The sequence below is a fragment of the Lissotriton helveticus genome, chromosome 7, assembly GCF_964261635.1.
Source record: "Lissotriton helveticus chromosome 7, aLisHel1.1, whole genome shotgun sequence".
In the NCBI taxonomy this organism is placed as follows: domain Eukaryota; kingdom Metazoa; phylum Chordata; class Amphibia; order Caudata; family Salamandridae; genus Lissotriton; species Lissotriton helveticus.
The window spans coordinates 381,984,085-382,008,394 of record NC_136068.1 but is presented as its reverse complement, the minus strand read 5'-3'; the positions used below and the strand labels follow the sequence as shown (position 1 = coordinate 382,008,394).

The 24,310-nt window shown below is 46.8% G+C and overlaps 1 protein-coding gene across 4 annotated transcripts in view; it reads right to left on the bottom strand.

The window, feature by feature from the left end:
- The window catches only part of LOC144768495 (protein MTSS 1-like), a 563,908-nt gene that overhangs the window by 298,560 nt on the left and 241,038 nt on the right, over window positions 1-24,310 (bottom strand). For all 4 annotated transcript variants that reach the window (XM_078652201.1, XM_078652202.1, XM_078652203.1 and 1 more), the window contains exon 4: window positions 1,360-1,444. In XM_078652201.1, the coding sequence (XP_078508327.1) occupies window positions 1,360-1,444 (85 nt within the window). The remainder of the gene's footprint in view (window positions 1-1,359; window positions 1,445-24,310) is intronic.

The following is a 24,310-nucleotide window of genomic DNA, read 5'->3' as shown; positions in this document are numbered from 1 at the left end:
GGGAAACCGGCCCTTCGACCGATCCCTGTGTTGTGTGTCATCGCCTCCAGCGGTTGGACGAGGGGTCCGATTGAGGTAACAGCGCGACATCGACTTCATATTAATGGGGAGGAGAAGAAGATCCTTTGTTTGCTGGCGCACTACATCAAAAGCCTATACATGGAACAATAAGTAATGTTTGTATGGTGCGCTTTCATACAGAAGAAACTCTGAATATCGAACTGATGGGGCAATGCCATTGGCCCCAAGGCAACCAATCCCCTTCCACCTACCATAAAAGGCAACCAATGACGACCCAGGATGCAAGAAAATTAAGTATGGATATGCCAGTGCCGTTTTTAATACAAAGCAAGCAGGAAGAAGGCCTACGCCGAAACGCGTCCTTGCGTATTGAAATAAAGTTACCTGAACGGACCAAAGAAAATTAAGTATGGATATGCCAGTGCGGTTTTTAATACAAAGCAAGCAGGAAGAAGGCCTACGCCGAAACGCGTCCTTGCGTATTGAAATAAAGTTACCTGAACGGACCCCACGAGTGCAGTGTCTTCTTTGAAGCAGGAGCGTGCATTTTTAACATGGACCTACCACCATGCCGCGGCACCCGTCAACAAGAGTGCAGTTGCGCCCTTGGTGGATATGGAGCGAAGTACGAGGTACAAGGCGCCTTGCACCACCGCATGGATATCTGTGACACCTCCACCGACCAAGTCGACAGCCATTCAGACTGTTGGGAAACCGGCCCTTCGACCGATCCCTGTGTTGTGTGTCATCGCCTCCAGCGGTTGGACGAGGGGTCCGATTGAGGTAACAGCGCGACATCGACTTCATATTAATGGGGAGGAGAAGAAGATCCTTTGTTTGCTGGCGCACTACATCAAAAGCCTATACATGGAACAATAAGTAATGTTTGTATGGTGCGCTTTCATACAGAAGAAACTCTGAATATCGAACTGATGGGGCAATGCCATTTCTCCCAAGGCAACCAATCCCCTTCCACCTACCATAAAAGGCAACCAATGACGACCCAGGATGCAAGAAAATTAAGTATGGACATGCCAGTGCCGTTTTTAATACAAAGCAAGCAGGAAGAAGGCCTACGCCGAAACGCGTCCTAGCGTATTGAAATAAAGTTACCTGAATGGACCCCACGAGTGCAGTGTCTTCTTTGAAGCAGGAGCGTGTATATATAAATATATATATATATATATATATATACACATATACATACATATATATATATATATATATATATATATATATATATATATATATATATATATATATATATATATATATACTTCGTTTTTTCATTTTTTTTTCAAATTATGAAGGACAATAAACAATTAAAAAAAAACTTACACTGTCAACTGTTTCAACCTGGATTCGATGTTTCTGTGCCTCATGCACATCCTGGTCAGTGCAGATCCAATTTCTTTTGTAGCACCTGGAAGAAACAGCATGTTTCAGAGATGTATGAAATAACGCCACTTAGAAAGGAATAGTTAACATTCTATTAAAAAGGCATCAGTGTTTTTTCAGTAAATCTTTGATAGCAAGTACGGCTGAGAAAGATGTACGGTAACTTATAACTTTGAAATGTAACCACAGCAATCCTCAACTACACATATTGTTGTTTTACCGCTCCAAACAAAAACCGCAATACTGATACAAAAGCTAGTCGAAAAAGAGTGTTGTAGTCTTCCCTTTAAGTAGTCACTGAACCTGTACATTCTAATCAGTCAATTATTCAATCACGTATTCGATCCACTTGAAACATAGATCATGAAAGTACAAGATACATAAAAAAATGAACATTTTGGCCCAAGCTCATTTTGACCATTGCACACCCGCATGAGTAAGTCTCGCAGTCAGCAAAAGATAAACAATACAATAAAAAGAACATGCATGGCTGAAGCATTCACCTCAGTGACTGGGGGGAGGGGGGTACTATGGCACCGCCGGAAGCTGTGGCGGTTGCGACTCTACTGGAGGATGGAGCCGAGGGGACCGGTGAGCTCTACTACTGTGGGGGAATAAAGAAGTTATGAAACAACCAGCATCCAGCCTCTCTAGTTTTAACAGAGAGTTTTCTAAAAATGGACGAACAACATCTGAATAACTACTCACAGTGGTGAAGTTATTGTGTACAAATGAAGCTCCCTTCTCCCGATAAATGGAGAGTCTGCTGTAAGTTCTAACCATTGGGAAGACGCCTGAGCTTTAAAGCTCTGTCTCAGTAAATATATGATGAAAAGTGGTCCACATTTGCGAATTAGGATTAACACTATAGCATTTCATTTAATACCCTTTGGGGACATTTTAAGGAAAACCTGTGACATATGGTGCATGTTAAGGCGCACTAGAAGAGTAGCATTGATTAACTTTACATGGGCCACCCCCCCCCCCAAAAACAAACATGACAGGTAATTTGTGAATCATGCTGTTTTAGTAATGCTGTTTAATAACGCACGGGGTTTATTAAAACATTTCAGGTGGCTGTAGGCGTAAACTGGCGCATGTTTTTGAAATGGGAAGACAATCTGACTATTTTGAAGTACAGAGGAGTGGTAACATTGGTCAAAAAGAAAGTAGAAAAAATAATTGTACTTATTTCTTAGTACAGTCTTAATGCTGGACTTCTTGAAGAAGATTATGATTTTCTTGGGCACACTGGCAGAAAGACTGTGGACCAGAGGCATCAAGGTGGTTAAGAGTGTTTCAAGTGCGCAGAATAGGTTTGAGACAAATCGTTTTTCTGTGTTTCTAAAGAAATGCATTCTTCATCTGTGACGGAAGTGACCCGATTAGGTCCACCCGGGTCACTCGTGACCACCTCTCAGCCTTCCACACAAATGAAGAGTCGGTCAGACAGGAGAGAATACAAACCAAGTATATTTCATTCAGGTACACTCGAGCGGAGTCCGGTCTGACCAGCCTCCTAGGATTGCTGCAGAGGGACTGACTTCAGCAAACAGAGATACATTTTGTATGTTTCCTGAACAAAGAATGCCCCGCCCCTAATGGAAATCTACTAGCAGGTGCAGCTTAAACAAAGAAGTACAGTAAGATGAGTTTCGACTTTGGGCCTGGGCATACATTAGCGTCATACCAAGGTCATTCTGTTCATGTCTACTGCTAGGCTAGTGTGAGAAACCCTCTATCTATGGGGAAATGAATGCATTAATATGAACAGTGTACTAGATAGTGAGCAAGGCCTAACCTTGGAGAAACGAAAATTTCCACAGCCTGCTTTCTCGAGTCAGGGAATACATAGCTGACGGCATGACTAAAAATGGCGGCTAAACCTAAAATAGTGCCGCAAATTCTAACTTAACACGAGAACAAAATAGCAAAGCATTTTCATTTCATCATCTGCAGGCACAAACTGATAATCCATAAATATTGTTCTTAAAGTTTAAAAGAGGGAGAATTAAGCCATGACACAGTAACTCAAAGTCATTGAAAAGACGCACTGTGACATTAAATCAATACACAGTGCACCCAGATGATCTTTCTCTAAACTTTGCAGTATAAAGATGAATGAAGGACACGTGTGGCATAGCAAACATCACGTAAATCTGCAGATCTGTGTATTGGATATGAGAAAAATGTTGTTTCAATCAGCTTATCAACCAAAGGACAAGCACATGCTATGGAAGTCAGGAATTGACTAACCCCAATGATTGACAAGATTACTCAACAACTCCTCCATCCAACAGTCAGACACTTCCTTGAAGCTGGGCACACCATTAGGCATCAAGTTAAAGGTGTGAACGTCAATGGGGAGCTTGGTAATAATCACCAGCTTGTCACAAACAAAGGTGATCCTGCATTCATGCAAGCGGTAGAGTTCCCCCTGTCCTGCCTGTCAAAATGCAAGGAAACCAGTCTCTGATGGAAGCAGGCAAAATGGGTTCTGCACAAGTTACAGCATTATGCTGAGGATTTCCCCAAGGAGGAACACGGAAAGGGGCATTCTTATCACATGTACATTGCCAAACATGTACAACATTACATTTATATCACCCATTTTGACATGGACAACTTGTGAACTGTCATAAAATATACCTAATTTTACAAGTATTTCATGTAAAGACATTGACCATAAAGGAAGGAACAGAATTAAAAAAGCGTGCAAATTATGCAATGGCAATATAGTGGAAGGACAGTGGAAGTGACATTGTACATGGTGACAATCATCAAGTCTTTTATAAATAACCCTAGAGTGGCAACATCATTACTGCATTTCTTTTCCTGGATATCCTATTCAGATTACTGCCTGGTAGCCTTGCTAAGAATGTATCCACACAATGGTCCAGAACCCCCTGACAAAACCTCACCCAGAGGGTCCTGTGTCTTGTGAAGTTCTTCCTGATCGCTAACCCGAGCTACACAAAGGGTTTGAAGTGAGTCAAGGAAGTAAAAAAAATGTTCACCTGAAACGAGTATTTCCATTTCTAAACTGGAAAAGGGTAAAGAATGATATAGGTCCAGCCTCTGTGAAGGAGTATTAGAAGCTTTGAGACTAGAAATATCACGCCGAGCATGAAGCAACAACAGCGACTGTTCAGTGGTTAGAGTGGGTGGGATCTAATGGGAACAATGTTCAAAGTCTTTAATTTAACAGAAACAGTTTCAATACTTTTTGTAAAATATAACGGTTCCTCAACAGTTAATGCCAACCCTTAAGAGTTTTAATAAAGATACTCTAGCCTCTCCAATGTGTTTGGGCCTGAGGCCTTGATCACGCCTGGGGGCTGTGGCGATACTGATCGCATATATACAAGTACATCAGGTGCTCAGTTTCAAAACAGTAAACATAAACGAAGGACTAGCAGTGCACTGTGCTCAGATACACAGAAAACTTTAGCCAATCGTGGAGTACACGAATAGTAACGTAGAACAACATAAGTATCCACTTGTGCGTATTGTACAGTTACTATGCTCAAAATGCTGTGCGCTATGAGTGAGATATCATACATAATCAACATACATCCCCAATTGAATGTGTAAACAAATGCACCTGCATTGGTCTATATTTGAGAACATGTAAGACAGATGATGGTTTTGTATGCATTTGAGACTAACAATTTGTTTTACGAATCACACGGGATGATAACATAACATGAGAGGCACATCAATGTTCATAAGTACTGGCAAAAAAATGTACACAATATCAGCCATTCGAATATACGGTCAGAAATGGAGCAATCGAGGAGGAGCTACGCTAGCAACCAAGATGGCCGCATAAGCTCCCGTCTCCGCCGACCTCCGCCGGAGGCTCATGAATCCTGACTCCCATCCTGATTTCCCACCGGACTCCCGTGCAGCTGAAGTGCGCCTGATTCTAAAGGTGCAATCCCGGAATTTCTATCTGCTCGGATGACGAAGATACGTCGTGCGCCATTCTTGGCCTAACTCCGAGTTGCAGCCGGGGCCTCGAGTTATAACCCGGCCGGGTTGGAGTTGAACCACATCGGACGCGGGACGTGGGTGGTTCCGGTCTCCCGAAGTGGCATCTTTCTTTTCCGTTCTGGAGGGTGACTTGGTGGCAGCTTTCTCTTGCAACTACGGCAGCTTTCATATCGACTGCTTTGACCGGGGATCCGCTGCCCGGACGCCCCGTTGAGCTCCCGGGGTCGATGGGCTTGGTTCCTTGTTGGCGGCGACGGCGCTTTGATCGTGCTTCGGTAACGCCCACAGCTGTCATCTACTTTGTTTCTGCCTGGCGCCCCGGAGAAGTCGACCTCCGGGGTTCAGATACCCGCCCGGTCGCTCACTGAGGGGCGATGGAGCGGGCCGAAACTACACCGTCGCTGCGCGCTGTAATGGCCGCCATTTGGGAGCTCCACGAACGAGTCACCGCCACTTTCCAGAGGATGGACTTAACGGTTGTTCACATCTGCCGGAGACCGGATTCTGACCCTTTGTTCGTCGTAAGCCGAGATGCCTTACCCGTGGTGCACGCTCCGATTGCTACCGAGAACCCTGTGCGGACGTTGGCCCTGGAAATTTCTTGCGACCCTAAGATGGCGGCGAGCGAGCCCGAAAGTACTGGCTGTGTGCTCTGCCCTCTGTCGCTACCGCCCGAGATGGATGTGACTATTTCTGTACTTCAGTGTGTCTTCTCCACGGACTATCGGATTCCTACCTCGCCACTTTCAGAGAATACTCAAAAACGCTTTGCTGACTTATCGGTGGTGGGCAGTAGACCTGGTTTGACTTTCGGACTTTGTCAGCGTTTATCCTGGTATCACTCCTTCTGTGGCGACTTTGAGCCGTTTCTGTCTTTGGTTGTTCTTATGGTGATGGCGGTTCGAATGGTCGGGACTCGCATGAAGAATCGTGGCGGCCTGGTCGTACTTGATGGGGCCTGCGTAATGGATCGTCAGGGCCAGGGCTAGGGCTGACTTTACAATGTTTTCTTTTGGCTTTGCCGGGTTGTGTCTGTGGGAGCGAGGACCAAACGGGATTCAAATAATGTGCCATCAAAAATTGCACTTGCAAATCATGTATTAATGGCACTCAGGCTATGCGGGGCCTTACTATGGTGTCATGGATGAATTTGCATATGCCAATGTCATTACTTACCACGTGTGAAGACAAAGGTCAGAGGATAGTGGCATAGTGCCACTAGACTTCAGAGAGATGCATCACATATATCTGGGCGTTAAGAGTAAGCGCAACAGGTAACTGCACAAGAACCCGTAGTGGATATGTAATGTGGCTGGAAAAGTAATTATGGCTGGAAAATTAAAGAGTGTCTTGGGTATTGGACTTTCTTTTTACCCCAGAGGTGACTTTGTGCAGACCAGGACTGACCTTTTCAAATTTACTAGGCACCTTAAATTAATGACATTTTTCAAGACCAACACTGCGCCCACAACTAATAGTACACCTAGATTGGGCCCACCTGCTCTTGATAAACTGAATGTGGGAGATGTCGATTTTTTAACCATACTGATAGAGATGAAAGATTGTAATGAGGACACTAGTGATGCTGAACAGATGCTACGTGACCAGGGCGTTGCATATTAATATAGTGTACATACTGACTTCAAGCCTGAGTCCAAATAGACATCGATTTTGGGTTTCAATATGATAGATGCCTTCCACGAGAAGGTAGTGAAAGATCTTAGGAAACTTAAGTTGAAGGGCAATAGAGCCAGTAAAAACATCACATTGTGAGCGAGGAAAGCCATTGAGTCCCTTGCCAACGACACCTGCATCGTAGTGCATTCCGCCGAGAAAGGAAAGAACATTGTGCTCTTGCCTACTGACGTACCTCACTGAGGCCAACAGACAACTCCATGACAAAAGCTGTTACATCACTATCAGTCAGTCTGACTATAAGAGCACTAGTGTCCTATTTTGGAATAAATGTAGTACGTGGAAGGGAAAAGACCTTATAGAGACTGAGGAATATCAATTTCTTAACAATTTACTCCCCAGATTACCTGCATTGTACTTTCCATCGAAAATACACAAATCCTCCACCAAAACTCCCGGATGACCGACATTGTCATCCAGGAAAGGCCTCCTGGAGAATACCTCCAGGTACATGGACCATTTCCTACTACCTTTGGTGGCTGTCCTCCCAAATAGAAGACACAAAACACTTCCTCAAAAGGATTGAAGGCATTGTGTGGGAACCTGATTTTCTCCTCCTCACCCTTGATGTAAGTCACTCTATACGAGTATCTTACAGAAGGATAGAATAATAGCATGTGAGCATTTCCTCAGAGCCAGACCGGTTTGCTACTTTGTACCAATGCTTAATTTGTAAAAAAAATACGTGCCAGGTCTCTCGTCAGGATCCCACTTAAGTATGCACCACATATTGCCGCTGCAATGATAGTAACACAGCTACTAACATCATGCCCCATGCAGAAGGATCTCGATGGCCAGCAAAGGTAACCATACAATAGATAGCAAGTGGTCAGCCATTCCCTGACGGTGAAATGCAGGAGACAAAGAGTATGCAAGAGGCCTGGAGAAAGGAAAGATCATCGTCATGCAGTGAGATGCCAATATTCAGTGTTTAAACAAAAAGGCATCTATCTACCGTCACAAACAAACTTAAAATGGGGCATTCTGTCAAGCCTTCTCCCAAAGAAATTGTTGCAACATGGCACAGCAAAACTGGTTGGTGCCGTTCCATAGCAGTGACACTTTGGAGTACCAAACCAACCCCTCAATGGCATTACCATAGCAACTGTTTCTGGTTCCCCACGGTTAATCAGCCTCCTGTCACACATGAGAGTTGTGGTCAAGAGCACAATTCCAAACTGCACAAAAGTAAACAAACCACAAATAAACAGAAAACATGAGACGACAAAGAGGACAGTGTTGTGAGCGATTTGCACCAGGACCGATCTCCACGCTCCACCTTTGACTCATGCCGCAGGAAAGCGATCCATGAGAACCGGTCTTGTGAACACAGGTAGGGAACAAGAAAAAAGCCTACCCCTCAAGGATGAGTACGCATTACAGCATCCATTTTTAAATGATATAACATCAGTCTTCTCAAGGACAACTGAAGCACTTTTTTTAAAATTTTATTTTTTTACTAATCGGTAAGCAAAGGTAAGGACCAATGTGTTTCCCATCCAAGACAGAACCGACCACAGGGAGTGAGCAGTGTAACTACAGTGTACAAAAAAACATCTTCAGTCAAAGGTTCAGAAGAGCAGAGTACGCATAAAGTATACTTGGGGTTCAAAACTCCCAGTCATAGAGCCCGGATGCATCACAAAAGTCATACAAGGAGTAAACCAGGCAGGAAGAAGTGTCAATATAATTTGCTTGATCGGGTCAGCCAATGGGAGGGTGGGTCTGGGGTTAACTATGCTGTATTTTGTTTTCCCCATTTTCTTCCCAGTCTGTTTTGCGCTTTTGACTAATTGGTTATGTCTTAACAACAAATGCTATAAACAGAACTTAAAAAAAACCACAAAAGCCATGCAGGAGAGGGAAATGTATGCAGAGTTGCTCTTATTTTCTATCATGCACCCATAGTCGAGGAGGTCCATCTTCATCTTCCATTTCTTTTGGTTTTTGTAGGAGCTCATCTTGGAAATCCCTTATCTAGCTGTGACAGGGTCAAAGATCACCAGGTACAGCTTTTAATGCAGGTCAGCAGGGCCCTGAAATCCTCTCAATTTCTGTTTTGAGTGATAACAAGGATCTGATGGAAAGGGATGAAGTAGTGACTATTGTCCCCTCAGGCCAGTGTAAGCATTTAACGGACGTAGAACTAACCTTAGTCTGCCGCTCAGCGTCTAGAGAGTGGATCGAAAAGTACTAGGGACACAATCCTCAGGGCGGACGGAAACTCCAGTAAGACTGGACTCAGCAGTGGCAGCGAGCAGTGGAGGATCCGACATGTATCTGTACACAGAGGGCAACCATCAAAGTCAAGCTAAGCTCTGTTTTCTCAGAACGTTCATTTGGTGTGGTACACAACACATAATAAATCGGAGATGCACCCAGAGATGACACCAGATCTGGTCAGCGTAAAAGCCAAATTATAATGTTTCTTACAGGTCTCCGGATGGGCCAAGAAAGCAAGAGGCAAGTATGTGCTTTTTGCTCTGGCTATAAAAAAAACATCTTGTGAGTTGGTTTAGGCTGCGAGAGCGAGCGCCCGATTGTGGTCAATGCCCAAGTAAAAGAAACCTGTGGACCAACAGTGTGCACATGTAATAGCAATGTTGAAATTGATACATAGGGAGTTGAGGGCTAAGGAGGGCTCCAAGGAAGAATATGAGCTAGCCAAGCACACTAAAGACCCCTTGACAATAGAAAATTGGACAGCGGCTTTTCTAATTTATGCAAGCATCTATTGCGAAAACTATCCTGGGAGTTTTTCGGCATTCTTCAAGTATATAGATGTGATACAAAAGGCACAGTTAAATTCTAGGTGCAATGCTTGGACCCAATTTGATGAGCTTCGGGCTCTCATGGCACTGGATCCTGATGCACAATGGGGGAGGTGGACTCAGACCTTTGGCACCATACAATGGGCCCCTCCAAGGTTGGAAAGACAAGCTTTACACCAAGCGGATTACCTATAGTATATCAGCCTTTTAAAGGGCACCCAACCGGGAAGGGAAGAGGGCGACAGGCAAATGAAAGAGTGGGCGGACAGGCGCCTGTTGGGACTTTAATAAAGTTTTATGCAACAGGGAATATTGCAAGTTCCGGAGCACATCTTCAAAGTGTTCTGCCACACAAGCACTTATACATTGCTATCAGGCGGGCGGACACACCAATACTTCATCTGGAAATGGCAACCGCAACAGGCGCCCGTTGGGATCAGCACAGTCAGGAATCAGGATTTAGAAGAGGGCAGGGGCACAAGGACCTGGTGGTAAGGGCTTGTTCACCAATTGAATTAGATCAACTGGATTTCTGGCTAGCACACTTAGATCAGACGGAGGATGCCAGATTGTTGAGGGAGGGGTCTCCAACTGGGGTAAGAAGGCCTGAGGATGCGCAGGTGGGCGAACAATCGTGAAAGATAGACTATGGATAGAAATACAGGAGGGCAGAATCGCCAGCCCATTTGATGATTGGCCCATGGTGAATCTGATTTGTCACATGTCAGAGTGAATCCGAAAAAAGGGTAACTAAGGCTATTTCAGTACCTTTTGTGGCTAGAAGGCACCTCTGTTAACAATTTCATCCCTGAGGATCAGGTCTCAGCAAAATATTCCTCAGTGGACATGGCACTATCATTAGTAGAGAGAGTAGGTGGAGGGGCGCAAATGGCTAAGAGCGACATCAAGTTAGCTTTCCGCTTGCAGACAGATGACTTTCAACTGTTGGGCTTTCAGTTTGAAGGCCAATGGTATGTTGACAAGGGTCACCAAATGGTGTGATCAATCCCATGTGCGCTATTTGATAGTTTTAGTGCCTTTCTTCAATGGGTGTTTTCATGGTGTACCGGGACAAGAGCACATGACACATTATCTCAATGGCTTCTTCTTTTTGTGGGAAGTCCGGCTCCATGGACAGCCAACAGCTGCTGGTAAGTTTTTAGGAGATCTTGGGGGAGCCGTTGGAACAGAGAAGACAGTCGGACCCAGTACAGTACTGTCCTTCTTGGGCATTGAAATTAACTCTGGGGCAATGAAACCCGGCAAACCAGAAGAGAAACAAGCATTGGAAATGCAATAGGTCTCGCATTAGAAAAGTTGGAGCTATTGGTCTTGTAAATGTATTAATTTTTTAAGTTATGTTTATGTTTTTATAATAGCAAATGTATTAATTTTGTTATTGTAAATGCCAATATTTATAGAATTTGCAAATGTGACACCTATAGCATTATTTAACATCTTTTTGTGACATTTGTAATAAAGCTTGAAACATTGAGAGAACATATTTGAACAAGTGGTGCTGTGGTGGTACTGAGTGATAATGTGGTGGTGCTGAGTGATGCTGTGGTGGTGCTGAGTGGTGCTGTGGTGGTGCCGAGTGGTGCCGAGTGGTGCTGTGGTGGTGCCGAGTGGTGCTGCTGAGTGGTGCTGTGGTGGTGCTGAGTGGTGCTGTGGTGGTGCTGAGTGATGCTGTGGTGGTGCTGAGGTGGTGCTGAGTGATAATGTGGTGGTGCTGAGTGATAATGTGGTGGTGCTGTGGTGGTGCTGAGTGATGCTGGGGTTGCGCTGAGTGATGCTGTGGTGGTGCTGAGTGGTGCTGTGGTGGCGCTGAGTGATGCTGTGGGTGTGCTTTTTTTCGTGGGTCTTTTCATTTCCCTGCAACTGCTCGCGCTACCCGCTCCGCGGGTCCCGCTTTGCAGGGGTGCTAGCAGACGTACTTAAGACCCTGTATCTGGAGCTGGTGGAATCTTGCTTTGAGGAGGAAGAACTGCAGGCAGGGCTGCGAGCCAGCCCAAATCGCCAGCACCTGGGCCGCTCTCCCTGCCTACGCCCTCCCATTAACTCCACCCTTTAAAAGTTCTATTGTGGCCCGCTGCGCGGGAGCGACCGGGAGAAGCCCGGGACAAGGGCGGGACAGTCTGTGGCCGTCAGGGTCCGAGGGAGGCCGGGCCGGGTCCCTATCATCTATAGTTTGCTCATCACCGCCAAAGGTACTTTGACTTTGATATTGGTGGGTCTCCACAAGTGTAAAAGATGTCCCTTGATTTGCTTAGTTCCCTGCCCTCTAGTGTTGGAGTTTCTATTCTTGGACCCTTGGACAAATTTTTTGTGAGGGCCAACAAAGATATTGACAAAGAACTCCTGTTAGAGGAGAAACGCGCAGAGCGTCGTCGCTCCATAGAATCGCTAAAAAAGAAACCATTGAACACTCTCCCAAATGTAACTCTTATACAAGACCCAGTTACTATTGGAGGGGTGGAGGCAGACGTAGAGTCGCTCAGCGCTGACTCCATACCTATACCTAGCATCTTCCAGGAGCATAGCATAATCTTAGATCTCTTTGCTAATACTAGTCAAAATAATTCGGGCTTTCCCCCTATTATTTCTAATAGTTTAATTGATTTAAACTCCCCTGTTCCTCCGACTCTTGTTACACATTTGAATTCCACTCCATCTAATCTCACAATTGTATCTGTTGAACCCACTGAGATCACATCACATCCTATTGTTAGCAAGGTCACTACTGATAACAAGAAACCACAGTGGTTTCCCCAATCCCCGCCAAGGAAAAGGAGATAAAAAGGAGGTGTTAAAAGAAAAGGGGGAAATCCATCACCCCCAACACCTCTTTCATTAGGTTCCACAAATAAATCAGCTAGTCCCTTAGTGAGTGATGTACTACCAGGCACTCACATTTCAACATCTTCGACTGGGGAATTGCCTAGCACGTCCAAGAAAGAGCCAATAGAAATATGTGAACAGCTCTTCAAAGCCTATATGCTTCCCCTAATGGAAAGGGTGAACATCCTGGGGGATAAAGTGGATCGCCTTTTGTCAGCTGCACACCTGAGTACAATTTCTGACCCCAAGAAACCCAGTGATCAATTTCGATTAAATTGCCAGACAGGTTCTGCTACAGCAAAACCAAGTAGCTTAACTATATCAAAAGGAATTCCAACAGCTAATAAAAAAATTGCCCCTACTATTCCTAGCAAGCTGGCGGATGGACATAAGTCACTAAAGGATAAGAATTTGTTGGTCCCAAACAAACCTCCAGCCACGACGACTAAAACTACTTTTTCCTTGGGGGCACCTAACACCAAAAGGCCCACTACAAAACATAGGACTATAGTAGACTTACCACCAGAGTCAGCCAACTTTGTGATCCTTCTAACAGGCGTCCCCCCTATTCTTAATGGAACCTTCAAACAAAACGACAATCTGAAAAATAAAATCATTTTCTGGTTGAGTTCCAACAGGCCCCTACCAGCTCATCTTAACGGAGATATTATCTCCGTAAGAAGATGCAACTGGGTGGGTCCCCGACCAAAAGATATTGAAGGTGATGTCGTGATTGTTAATTTTAAAGATCACAGAGTTGTTACTTTCTTAAGTGACTGGTATCCAGGTAAAAACGAGGGTGGAATATCAACAAGAAACCTGAGTTACTTTTACCCAGAGGCCCTTTTCAGACCCCCTACTTATGCCAGGACTAATAGACACCCTAATTCCCAGACTCTGGACTATTGCCCTTCACCCTTTTCACGTCCCTCCAATCATCCAATCACTCCCTCCTTTTTTCCTGTTGGCCAATTTCCTCCTAGACGCTTCCCTTTACCTAATAATCATCACTCTAAATACTCCAACCATAATGAGTACTGGAATATCCCGTTGTACAATCTTTATGAACTATGTTCAGGGTTGGACCTAAATGAATGACTGGACCTACCACCTATAGAATTAGAGTCCATACGAGATTGTACGGGTATTATTGACATCTCAGATCCAGATCAAGTTCCATGCTTTGTAGAAGCTCAGGAGGCAATACTTTACTATACTGGGAGTGAGATGTTTGATTTCTCTGGAGGGGAAAGGGGTGAGGGTTCTGTGTTAGATGTGGCTGAGAGCCAGGATGTGTTGGCATTAGTAGATGAACAGAAGGAGCATAGTACACATAGAGGGACCCAAGCTAGTACAAAGAAAGTTGATGTGCCAATAGTGGGTGGAATGGATATAATCAATAAGATCAGTTCCCCCTTCACGATAGATGATGCCCAGTCGCAGGTGCCCTTAAGCCCCAGGGGGGGAAATCCGTTATCATCGGGTTCTAAAGGTCTTGTTGGGTCGGGCCTGGCTAACCATCCATCCTCTTTGAGGCTTATTTCGTGGAATATAGCTGGCTTACGGGGCAGGCTTCATATTGAGGAGTGGGTAGAGCTGGTGAACAATCAGGATATACTGCTATTTCAAGAGACCTGGGCAGTTGAAGCTATCTTACTTCCCGGGTTTCTCAACTTTCACAAACCTGCCTGTAGGGGTGGAGTGGGTAGACCCTCAGGGGGATTATGTGTTTGGATAAGGCAGTCTCTGGTCTATCATACTACAGAGTTACCCTCGTCTAATCCTGATATCCTTGTACTTAGGCTTACTAACCCAGGCTCCCAGACAATAGTTATTATAAATGTTTACGTGAGGGGCATTCCAGGAGGTCGTAGTCCAATAGGCACCTTTAATGACCTGGAGTTGATATTAAATCAATGTGATAAGGAATATTTTGTCATCTTGGCAGGCGACCTTAACTGTACTTTTGAGCCCTTCTTGGGTAGAGAGCTGGACTTCCAAGAAGAAGAGGACAAGCGATGGAAGATCCCGTCCCTAGAATTAGCTCCCATCAAAAAAGGGACAGAGGCCGCCCTTCATTGGTTGGGTTTTTGCCTTGAACGAGGTTTGAGAGCCGTAAATGGGCGAACTACCTCTGACAAACAAGGGAAGCACACCTTTGACAATGGGCGCAGGACAAGCCGAATTGACTACCTCTTTATCAAGGTAGAGTATTGGTCCTCTCTGGTAGATATGTTGGTGGAGGACCGCCCAGAAAGTGACCACAATCCCCTAGTCCTTAGGCTAGCCCTAGATGGTAACTGTCGCCTGAGAGCCCCCAACAACTGCAGTACAGCAGATGTGATGTTGGAGAATAACAGTAGAAGGGTACAGTGGAGTAGAGTTGCCGAGGATCCTGAAAACCTAAGTTTGATCTCACGGAAAATAGAGGAGGTATTGAATTTCATGGCACCAACGGCAGAGATAGCCGAAATTTGCAGGCTACATGATATCTTCTTTGTCTCTTTGAAATCCTTTTTTACTAAAACAAATATTAACTTTGTAAAAAATCATCAAGCTGGGAAAAGGGTCAAGTGGTATAACCAATCCTGCCGTAAAGCCCATAACGATTTACTTACTGCACTCAAATCACGAGACAGTGCTGGCATACAAAAATCAAGGCAGGACTATAAAAGTCGTCTGAAAGAGGCCAAGTCGGCCTGGAATGCGAAACACTGGCAGGATCTATATGAGGCAAGTTTGTCTTCCAACCAATCAAGGTTCTGGTATGTCCTTAAATGGGGGAACTCATATGAAACCCAGCTCCCTTCAAACCACGTAGCCGAAGATGGATGGGTCGCACATTTTGGAGCGCAATTTGGCGACTCAGGCCCTCTAGCGGACCATGCTGTAAGCTTACGGGAGGTCTATATAAATTCCTCGAGTAATGTTCCCCTCTTCGACCTTTTAGATGTGGAGCTGGCCTTAAATCAGACCAAAGGTGGGAAAGCACCCGGCATAGATTGCATCCCCTCTGATCTCTTTAAATCGGATCATGCAGTCTGGGCTCCATATATATTGAAGATTGCCAATGCAGTGGCAGGCGGAGCACCGATACCAGACTCTTGGCAGGGGGCGGAAATTATTCCAATCTTTAAAAGAGGGGACCGCTCCCTGCCCACAAATTATCGTCCAATCAGCCTTATAGACGCCATCCAAAAAATCATCTCTCGGATGGTGTTATTTAAGATCATAGCGTGGATGGACGAAAAGTCTATACTGTCACCACTGCAGGTTGGATTCAGGCCTTGCGTAAGCACAATAGACCAGATCCTTAGATTTTTATTAATCTATTGGAAGGTGGTGGTCCTAAATGAAGGAGTGATCTACGCGGCCTTTGTTGATCTCAAGTCCGCCTTCGATTTGGTACCTAGAACCAAATTGTGGGCGGCCTTGGCACAAATGGGCATGCCCTTGGGCCTGTTGGCTTTAATTGTTAGACTCCACGAGAAGAACTATGCTCAGGTCCGTTGGGGTATGCAGGGCCAAGTTACCAAAAAGTTTCCAGTGACCCGAGGAGTCCGCCAAGGTTGTGTCCTTACCCCGACCCTTTTCCTTCTCTTTATTAACAGAGTTGTTGACTATTTCTCACATACCCCTACAGATGCACCTAGTTTGGGAGGTATGAAGATCCCGCTATTGATTTTTGCGGATGATACACTTCTAATCTCAAAAACTCAAAAGGGGTTACAATTGGCCCTAAACAAATTTTTGGAATTCGGTGTTGCCAATGACCTACAAATAAATACTAACAAAACCAAGTTTATGGTATTCACAAAAGACAGACCAAGATTGGGACAAGTTAGTCTTGATGGAGAAAATTTAGAACAGGTACATGAGATGACCTATCTGGGGGTGGTTTTGGACCACAAATTAAGATGGTCTGCTCAGCTGGATGTTTTGTCCTTAAAATTTTCACAGCTGAGCGGGACACTGATAAAGGAGCAAAGATCATCGCTAATAAAAAGGGTAAGCCCAGCATTAAAAATTTACAACATCAAGATTAGATCGGCTATCACATATGGAGCGGATCTATGGGGTTACGCTAATCTGTCCCAACTTGAGAAATTGCAAAATAAATTCCTACGCAACTTGGTGGGTCTTCCCCAATCAACTCCTATGCTACCACTTATGTTGGATTTGGGCTGCTATCCAATAAAGGAAATAGCTAAATTGAGAATAATCCTCCTATGGAGGAGAATTTGGGTAACCCCTGAATTGGCCTCTTTTGTTGAGGGTATTGAAGACCTTAGACGTCTAGTAGGCAGTGGCAATCTCCCTTGGTTCAGAGCAGTCAGATCCACTTTGGTAGATATGGGTCTTGTCCAGTTATGGTCCGATCCCAGGAACAGTGTTTTTCCCGGAAAAAAGGAATTTAAAGATCAGTTCTGGGCTGCCTATAGAAATAGGTTGATTATAGAATATAGCTCATCAACCCTCTCAGGCATATTCTTGAGCCATAAAGTGGATACAAGTCTAGAGAACTATTGGGATGCCATATTAAAGAGTAGCGACAGGAAACTCTTTAATCAATTTAGAGTAGGAACTCTACCCCTAAGGTCGTTCACTCAGAAATGGAGGGGGGCACAGGGGACTCATGCCCACGGTGCAAAGAACAGAGGGAAACTGTGAGCCACTTTTTCTTCGTTTGCCCCATATACGCTAGCCCACGAAAAAAATGGCTTAAACCGATTTGCCAGCTGTTGAAAACGAGAAGGGCTGGGGAAGCTCTGAGGTTGGTGGGGACGGTAACAACTCTCCCTGTGGCCATATCTGTAGCCAAATTTCTAGGATGGTCCTGGGTAATTAGAGGGAAATTTTTGCACAGTATTAGTTAGTCCGATAATTCATTGTTATTATTTCTAAGTATATGTCTGTGAAGTATTATGAATTATGCAAATTATGTATCATAATGGCCTTATTGTTTTATTGTGTGTTTTTAAATGTATCTTTTATATTGTGATGTCTTTTATGGTTAACTATACCGAAACGAATAGTTTTCTTACCTGTCGGTGTAGTTTTGCAGCTTGAAGATCTTTCTGGATTCACTATGCTGTGCATTATTCCGCGGTCTTGTGGTTGGGTCCGGATTCGTAGTCTTTTCTTTGTTTTTTTTTTTTTTTTTTTCTCTGCCCAGGTGGGCGTCGGCGTCACACCCCCTTTGGGTGTATTTCCGGTGACGTCGGCATGCTTCCTGCGGAAGCTCCCACTCTTGGGCGCCATCTTCGGGTTCTTTTTTTCCGTGTTTCTTTCGTTTCCGAAGTAATGGCAATGTTCATCTTAGTTTGTATTTACCGCTTTGTACTTTCAAAGTCTATTCTTTAGTTAACCACCTCTTCTCTCTCCAGCCTCATCTTTCTGGCGGAGGTGGGTGGGTTCGCTAGTGAATCCAGAAAGATCTTCAAGCTGCAAAACTACACCGACAGGTAAGAAAACTATTCGTTTTGCAGCGTGAATCTTTCTGGATTCACTATGCTGTGCATAGATTTTGTAGCGGTTTCTCATCTCTGTGGCGGCTGGGTGGAAGATGAGCGTTGGGTGTTGAATATGTGCCGTAGCACCTTCTGTCCCACTTGAGCTTCCTTGTTCATTTGTATGTCCACACAGTAGTGCTTCGTGAACGTGTGCACCGAAGCCCATGTTGCCGCCAGGCATATGTCCTCTATGGGTGTGTTAGCCAGGAAGGCTATTGTAGCGCCCTTCTTCCTGGTGGAGTGGGCACGCGTCCCCTCAGCCAGTTCCTGTCCTGCCCGTTTGTGGCAGAGTTGGATTGTTTGTGCGATCCATCGTGCAATGGTCCTTTTGGTTACTGCTTTGCCCATGAAGCTGTTTGCGAAGGACACAAAAAACTGTTTCGTTTTCCTGTGCCCCTTTGTCCTTTCAATGTAGTGCATGACTGCCCTTCTGGCGTCCAGGGTGTGCAGAGCTCTCTCTGCGCTGGTTGTGGGTTTTTGGAAAAAACTCGGTATCTGTATCGACTGGTTCATGTGAAAATTGGATACCACCTTCGGCATGAAGTGTGGGTCAGTCCTCATCACAACTCTATCGTTGTGTATTTGTATGTATGGTTCTTGTAGCGTCAGCGCTTGAAGCTCGCTTACTCTGCGTAAGGACGTTATCGCAACCAGGAAGGCTGTTTTCATAGTTAGCATCTTTAGGGAGGCCTTGTGAAGTGGTTCAAAGGGCTCTTTCATGAGTTCCGTTAGGACTGTGTTCAAGTTCCATGCAGGTGGCGGCACCCGCTTGGGTGGTGCGATCCTTTTCGCTCCTTCTAGGAATCTCTTCACCACCTGTGATGTGAAGAAGCTCCTGCACGTTTCTCCCCTTGTGTAGGCTACTATCGCTGCCAAGTGAACTCTTAACGAGGATGAGCTAAGGTTCTTCTCCAGTAAGTGCGTCAGGTACCTTAGCACTGTGGAGTCCCTCTTCATCTTATTGTGGAGTCTTTCCTGTCTGCACCATATTGTGAATCTTTTCCATTTCGCAACGTAGCACTTTCGAGTGCTGGGCCTTCGTGCCTCCCGAAGTACCCTCAGGGTGCTTTCTGGTAGTCTCAAATGTGCGAACTCTATGTCCTCAGGAGCCACGCTACTAGGCTCATGCTCTCTGGCTCTGGATGCAGTACCTCTCCTTTCTGCATGGACAGTAGATCTTTCCTCCTGCTGAATCTGTGGGGTGCACACTGTGTCATCTCCATGATCTGCGAGTACCAGGTCTGCCTCGCCCACTGCGGTGCGACCAGTATCAGTGTCATGTTGCTCGCTCTGCATTTGCTCAGTACTCTGTGCATCAGTGGTATCGGGGGAAAGGCGTAGGCAAATGTCCTTGACCAATCTATCCATAGGGCATTCCCCAGTGTCCCCTCCTCGGGCTGCCTGGATGCGAAGTTTTGGCATTTTGCATTCTGGCGTGTGGCAAACAGGTCCACCGATGGTGTCCCCCACCTGTCGAACAGGTATCTTGTCTCCTGAGCATTGAGCTCCCACTCGTGGGATGCCGATGTCTGCCTGCTGAGCCAATCGGCTTGTATGTTGTCCTTCCCTGGTAGGTGTATGGCTAGCAGGTCTATCTTGAGAGGGATGGCCCATCTCCATATCTCCTGCGCCAGCGTTGAAAGCGGTGCGGACTGTGTGCCCCCCTGCTTGTTGATGTAGAACATCGCAGTGGTGTTGTCTGTTTGTATCAATACCTTGTGCTTGTACAGTCTTGTTTGAAAGGCCTTCAGTGCAAGGAAGATTGTCTTCAATTCTAAGTAATTGAGGCGCTTTGTGGCATCCGTCGGTGTCCACAGTCCCCTCACCTTGAGCTCCTCCATGTGAGCGCCCCATCCCTTCAGGGATGCGTCTGTGGTGATGGTCACTGTTGGCGTTGGGGGCGTTAGAGGCTTTCCCCTTGCTATGTTCTCCATGGTCCACCATGTCATCTCCTTCTGCACTGCGTGCGTTACAACCACTAGATCCTCCCAACTGCCTGTAGCTTGTGACCATTGCTCCTGTAGCCATTCTTGAATGGGTCTCATGTGGAGTCGTACATTCGGTACCAGGTGGATGCATGATGCCATCATCCCCATGATCTTGCTCGCCGTCCTCACTGTCCGAGCTTGTCCCTTCCGGTAGAGGCGAGTTTCCTTCACCAGCGCCCTCGCCCTCTTCTCGCTGGGGAACACCTTGCCCTGTAAGGTGTTGATCTGTGCTCCCAGGAAGATCTTCACTTGTTCCGGCTCCATTGATGATTTCTTCCAATGGATGGAGAACCCCAGGTTTATGAGCGTGCTGGTCACTGTATGTGCGTGCAGCTTGCATTTCTGGTATGAGTTTGCTTTCACCAGCCAGTCGTCCAGGTAAGGGTATACATGTATCCCCTGCCTTCTTAGGTGCGCCGCAACTGCTGCGAGGCACTTTGTGAAAACTCTTGGTGCCGATTTTAGACCGAAGGCCAGTGTCGTGAACTGGTAGTGGCTTTCTCCGACGGTGAACCTGAGCATGTGCTTGTGCTTCCTGTTCATTGGGATGTGCAGGTATGCGTCTTTGAGGTCTATAGTGACCATGAAGTCCCCGGTCTGCAACTGTGGGAGCACCTCTTGCAGGGAGGTCATTTTGAATTTTTGCGTTCTTATGAATCGGTTCACGAACCGTAAATCGAGAATGGGCCTCATTGTCTCGTCTACTTTTGGTACCAGGAAGTATGTTGAGTATACTCCTGTGTTTCTTTCTTTGAAGGGTACCCTTTCTATGGCCTGCTTCCGCAGGAGTTCTTTTGCTTCTTCCTGAAGGCACTGCAGCTGCTTGCTTGCTAGCGGCTTTCTTCTTGGTTTTCTGCTTGTTGGCCTCGCCTCCAACTCTATGCAGTATCCGAATTGGATAATGTTGAGGATCCATTTGTCTGATGTGATTCCTCTCCACTCCTGGAGGTGGAATCTTAATCTCCCTCCCACTGGTGTCCTGTGGTCGTGGGTGTCTAGTTTGTCTTGACCCATCTGTACGTGCTGCCCCCTGGGATCTTTTTTGTGGGTGGGCACACGGGTTTTTTCGAAGTCACTTGGAGGTGGGCTGCTGGCCCCCTCTTCTATTTTGTCCTCGTCCATTTCTCCCTCGAAAGGACTGGCCTCTTTGTTGGTACTGCCAGGGCTGTTTCTGATGGCCCTGCTGACCCTGCGAGTCTGCCTGGTGCGTTTGCTGGAAAGCCTGGTGTGAAGTACCTGGCTGGTTTCCACCTCTCCCGCCAGGCCTCCGTGACGGGGTGCCCCTCTTGTTCCCTCTGAACTGCAATGCTCCCATGGATCTTGCTGTTTCGTTATCCTTCTTAAGTTGGCTGAGTTGCTCATCAACTGTTTGTCCGAAAAGCGTACTGCCGTTGAACGGGGTGTTCAGGATGCTGTGTTGCACCTCCGGTTTGAAACCGGATATCCTGAGCCAGGCGTGTCTCCTTTCCGTGACGCCCATCATCATGAGCCTGCTGGCCGTGTCTGCCCCATCCAGAGCCGTCTTAAGGCAAGAATTTGCAGCATTCTTCCCCTCTTCAATTAGCTTTTCGGCTTTCTGCTTGGCATCCTGGGGCAAGTCCTTCACCAACTGTCCCAGTCCCTCCATGATTTGGTACATGTGTCTGTTCACCAGGGCGTTGGAATTAGCCATGCGCCAGTGGGTCGCGGCATTCCGTTCGATCCTTCTGCCCACCAGATCCATCCTTTTGCTCTCCTTATCCGGTGGCGGGCCCGAGGTAGTGGGTACGTTAGCCCTCCTCCTTGCTGTGGCCGTGATAATGGAGTCTGCGGAGACCGTGCCCTGAATGTAGGCCGGGTCCTTTGCGGCATGCTTGTACTTCTTCTCAGTTCTGGGAGTCACTGCCTTGCATGTTGCGGGCTCCCTGAAAGCTTCCTTCCCCTGAGCCAAGACGCTCTCGAGCATCGGGAGGAACTGGCTCCTCGTTTGTGTTGGGAGCAATGTTTCCAGAAGAAAGTCTGCTTTCTGCTTCTCTTCGTCGAGCTTGAGCTTGAAAGCTGCTGCGGCAGATTGTATCACCGCGTTGTAGGCCCCGATGTCGTCCGGCGGCGAGGGCCTCGAGGGGTAGGTGTCGACCACCTCCTCCGGGCTGTCGGTCTCGACATCGATGTAATCCACATCCTGAAGGTCATAGGGCGCCGACTCTGTGTCTGTCCTGCCCTCATCTTCCTCCCCATAGCTGTAGCTCTCGTGGGGATTCTCGTACTCCTCCTGGTCGTCGAACACCTCGACGTCCCGGTCTTGCTCGGTGACTTCGGCGACCTCCTCTTCTTCCTCCTCGACCGCCTCCAGCACTGGTGGCTTGGTCTTCTGAGGGATCGTGAAGGCCTTCATCCTTGCGTCGAAATCTTTTTTCCGCTGCATGAAGTTCTCCATTTCTGCCTCGAGGCGCCTTCTTTTCTTTTCCATCTCGGCCGCGTGTTCCGCGTCGGATGGTTCCGCCGGTCTCTTCGACGGATGGCTCGTCGCCGTGCCTCTCGGAGTCGAAGTTTTCGACGTCGAACCGGATATCGGGTCTCTGGTCGTCGTCGACAGTTTCGGGTCTTTCTCCCTCGTCGATCGATCCTTTTCGGGGACGATTTTCGACGTCTTCTGCTGATCAGCAGCTCTCGGCGCCGGGGACTCCTTCTCTGAGGATCCGCTGGGCCTGGGAGTAGTCGCGGACGCCGCCTTTTTTGGCGTCGGCGCTTTCGGGGTCTTGCCCTCGATTTTTCGAGACTCAGAGTCTCTCGGGTTCTTGGGGGCCGAAGAGTCTCCTACCTTGTCAGAAGTCTTCGTGTAATCGGTCTCTACGACCGTGTAGCAGTCGTCTTCGGCGGCAGCGTTGTCTTCTTCCTCGGAGGACATCCCCAGCTCGTAGAGCGACGGGGTCGGGGCCTTCCCCTGCAGGGTGGCGTGTGCTACCCTCTGCCTCTCTCTCACACGAAGGGTCTTCGGGGTGAAGGCGGAACAGGCGTTGCAGTCTCCGCTTTCGTGGTCCACCGGTAGGCAAAGGTTGCATACCGGGTGCTGGTCTTTCTGCGCGTACTTGTGGTGGCAGTTCCGGCAGAACTTGAACGGCGTGTTGTCCATCCTCGAGCGTCCAGGGCCTCTCTGGTCGCGTGTTCGTCGACGTTCGTCGAAGATCTGGATGGAAAACGCCTTATCTTTGCTTGTCTTTCGTCGGTGAAGTCCCCTGGAGTCTTCAGATGACTTCTCCTCGTCTTTTCTGTATTTTCTTTCTTCTTTCTCCAAAAATGTCTGGAGCCCAAACGGGAACGATCCAGACCCGACCGCGGAAAAAAAGAATCTGAAGATGGCGCCCAAGAGTGGGAGCTTCCGCAGGAAGCATGCCGACGTCACCGGAAATACACCCAAAGGGGGTGTGACGCCGACGCCCACCTGGGCAGAGAAAAAAAAACAAAGAAAAGACTACGAATCCGGACCCAACCACAAGACCGCGGAATAATGCACAGCATAGTGAATCCAGAAAGATTCACGCTGCAAAATAAAGACTTTTTGTAACGGAAGCCTTTCTTCAATGGGTGTTTTCATGGTGTACCGGGACAAGAGCACATCACACATTATCTCAATGGCTTCTTCTTTTTGTGGGAAGTCCGGCTCCATGGACAGCCAACAGCTGCTGGTAAGTTTTTAGGAGATCTTGGGGGAGCCGTTGGAACAGAGAAGACAGTCGGACCCAGTACAGTACTGTCCTTCTTGGGCATTGAAATTAACTCTGGGGCAATGAAACCCGGCAAACCAGAAGAGAAACAAGCATTGGAAATGCAATAGGTCTCGCATTAGAAAAGTTGGAGCTATTGGTCTTGTAAATGTATTAATTTTTAGGTCTCGCGACCTATCGATGCGCGCATGCGCATCGAGCGGAGCGAGAATTCAAGTAGCGAAAACATCATGAAACCACCAGCTTTTTGCTGGCGTTTTCATGAAGTTCACGTGAACCACGTGATCAAACACGAACGCGCATCAGCCTCCCTCCCATTTGCCACACAGCACATCAAAGGGCTTCGCCCAGCGTGCGCTCTGCGGCTTCTCGGCTTCTCCTCC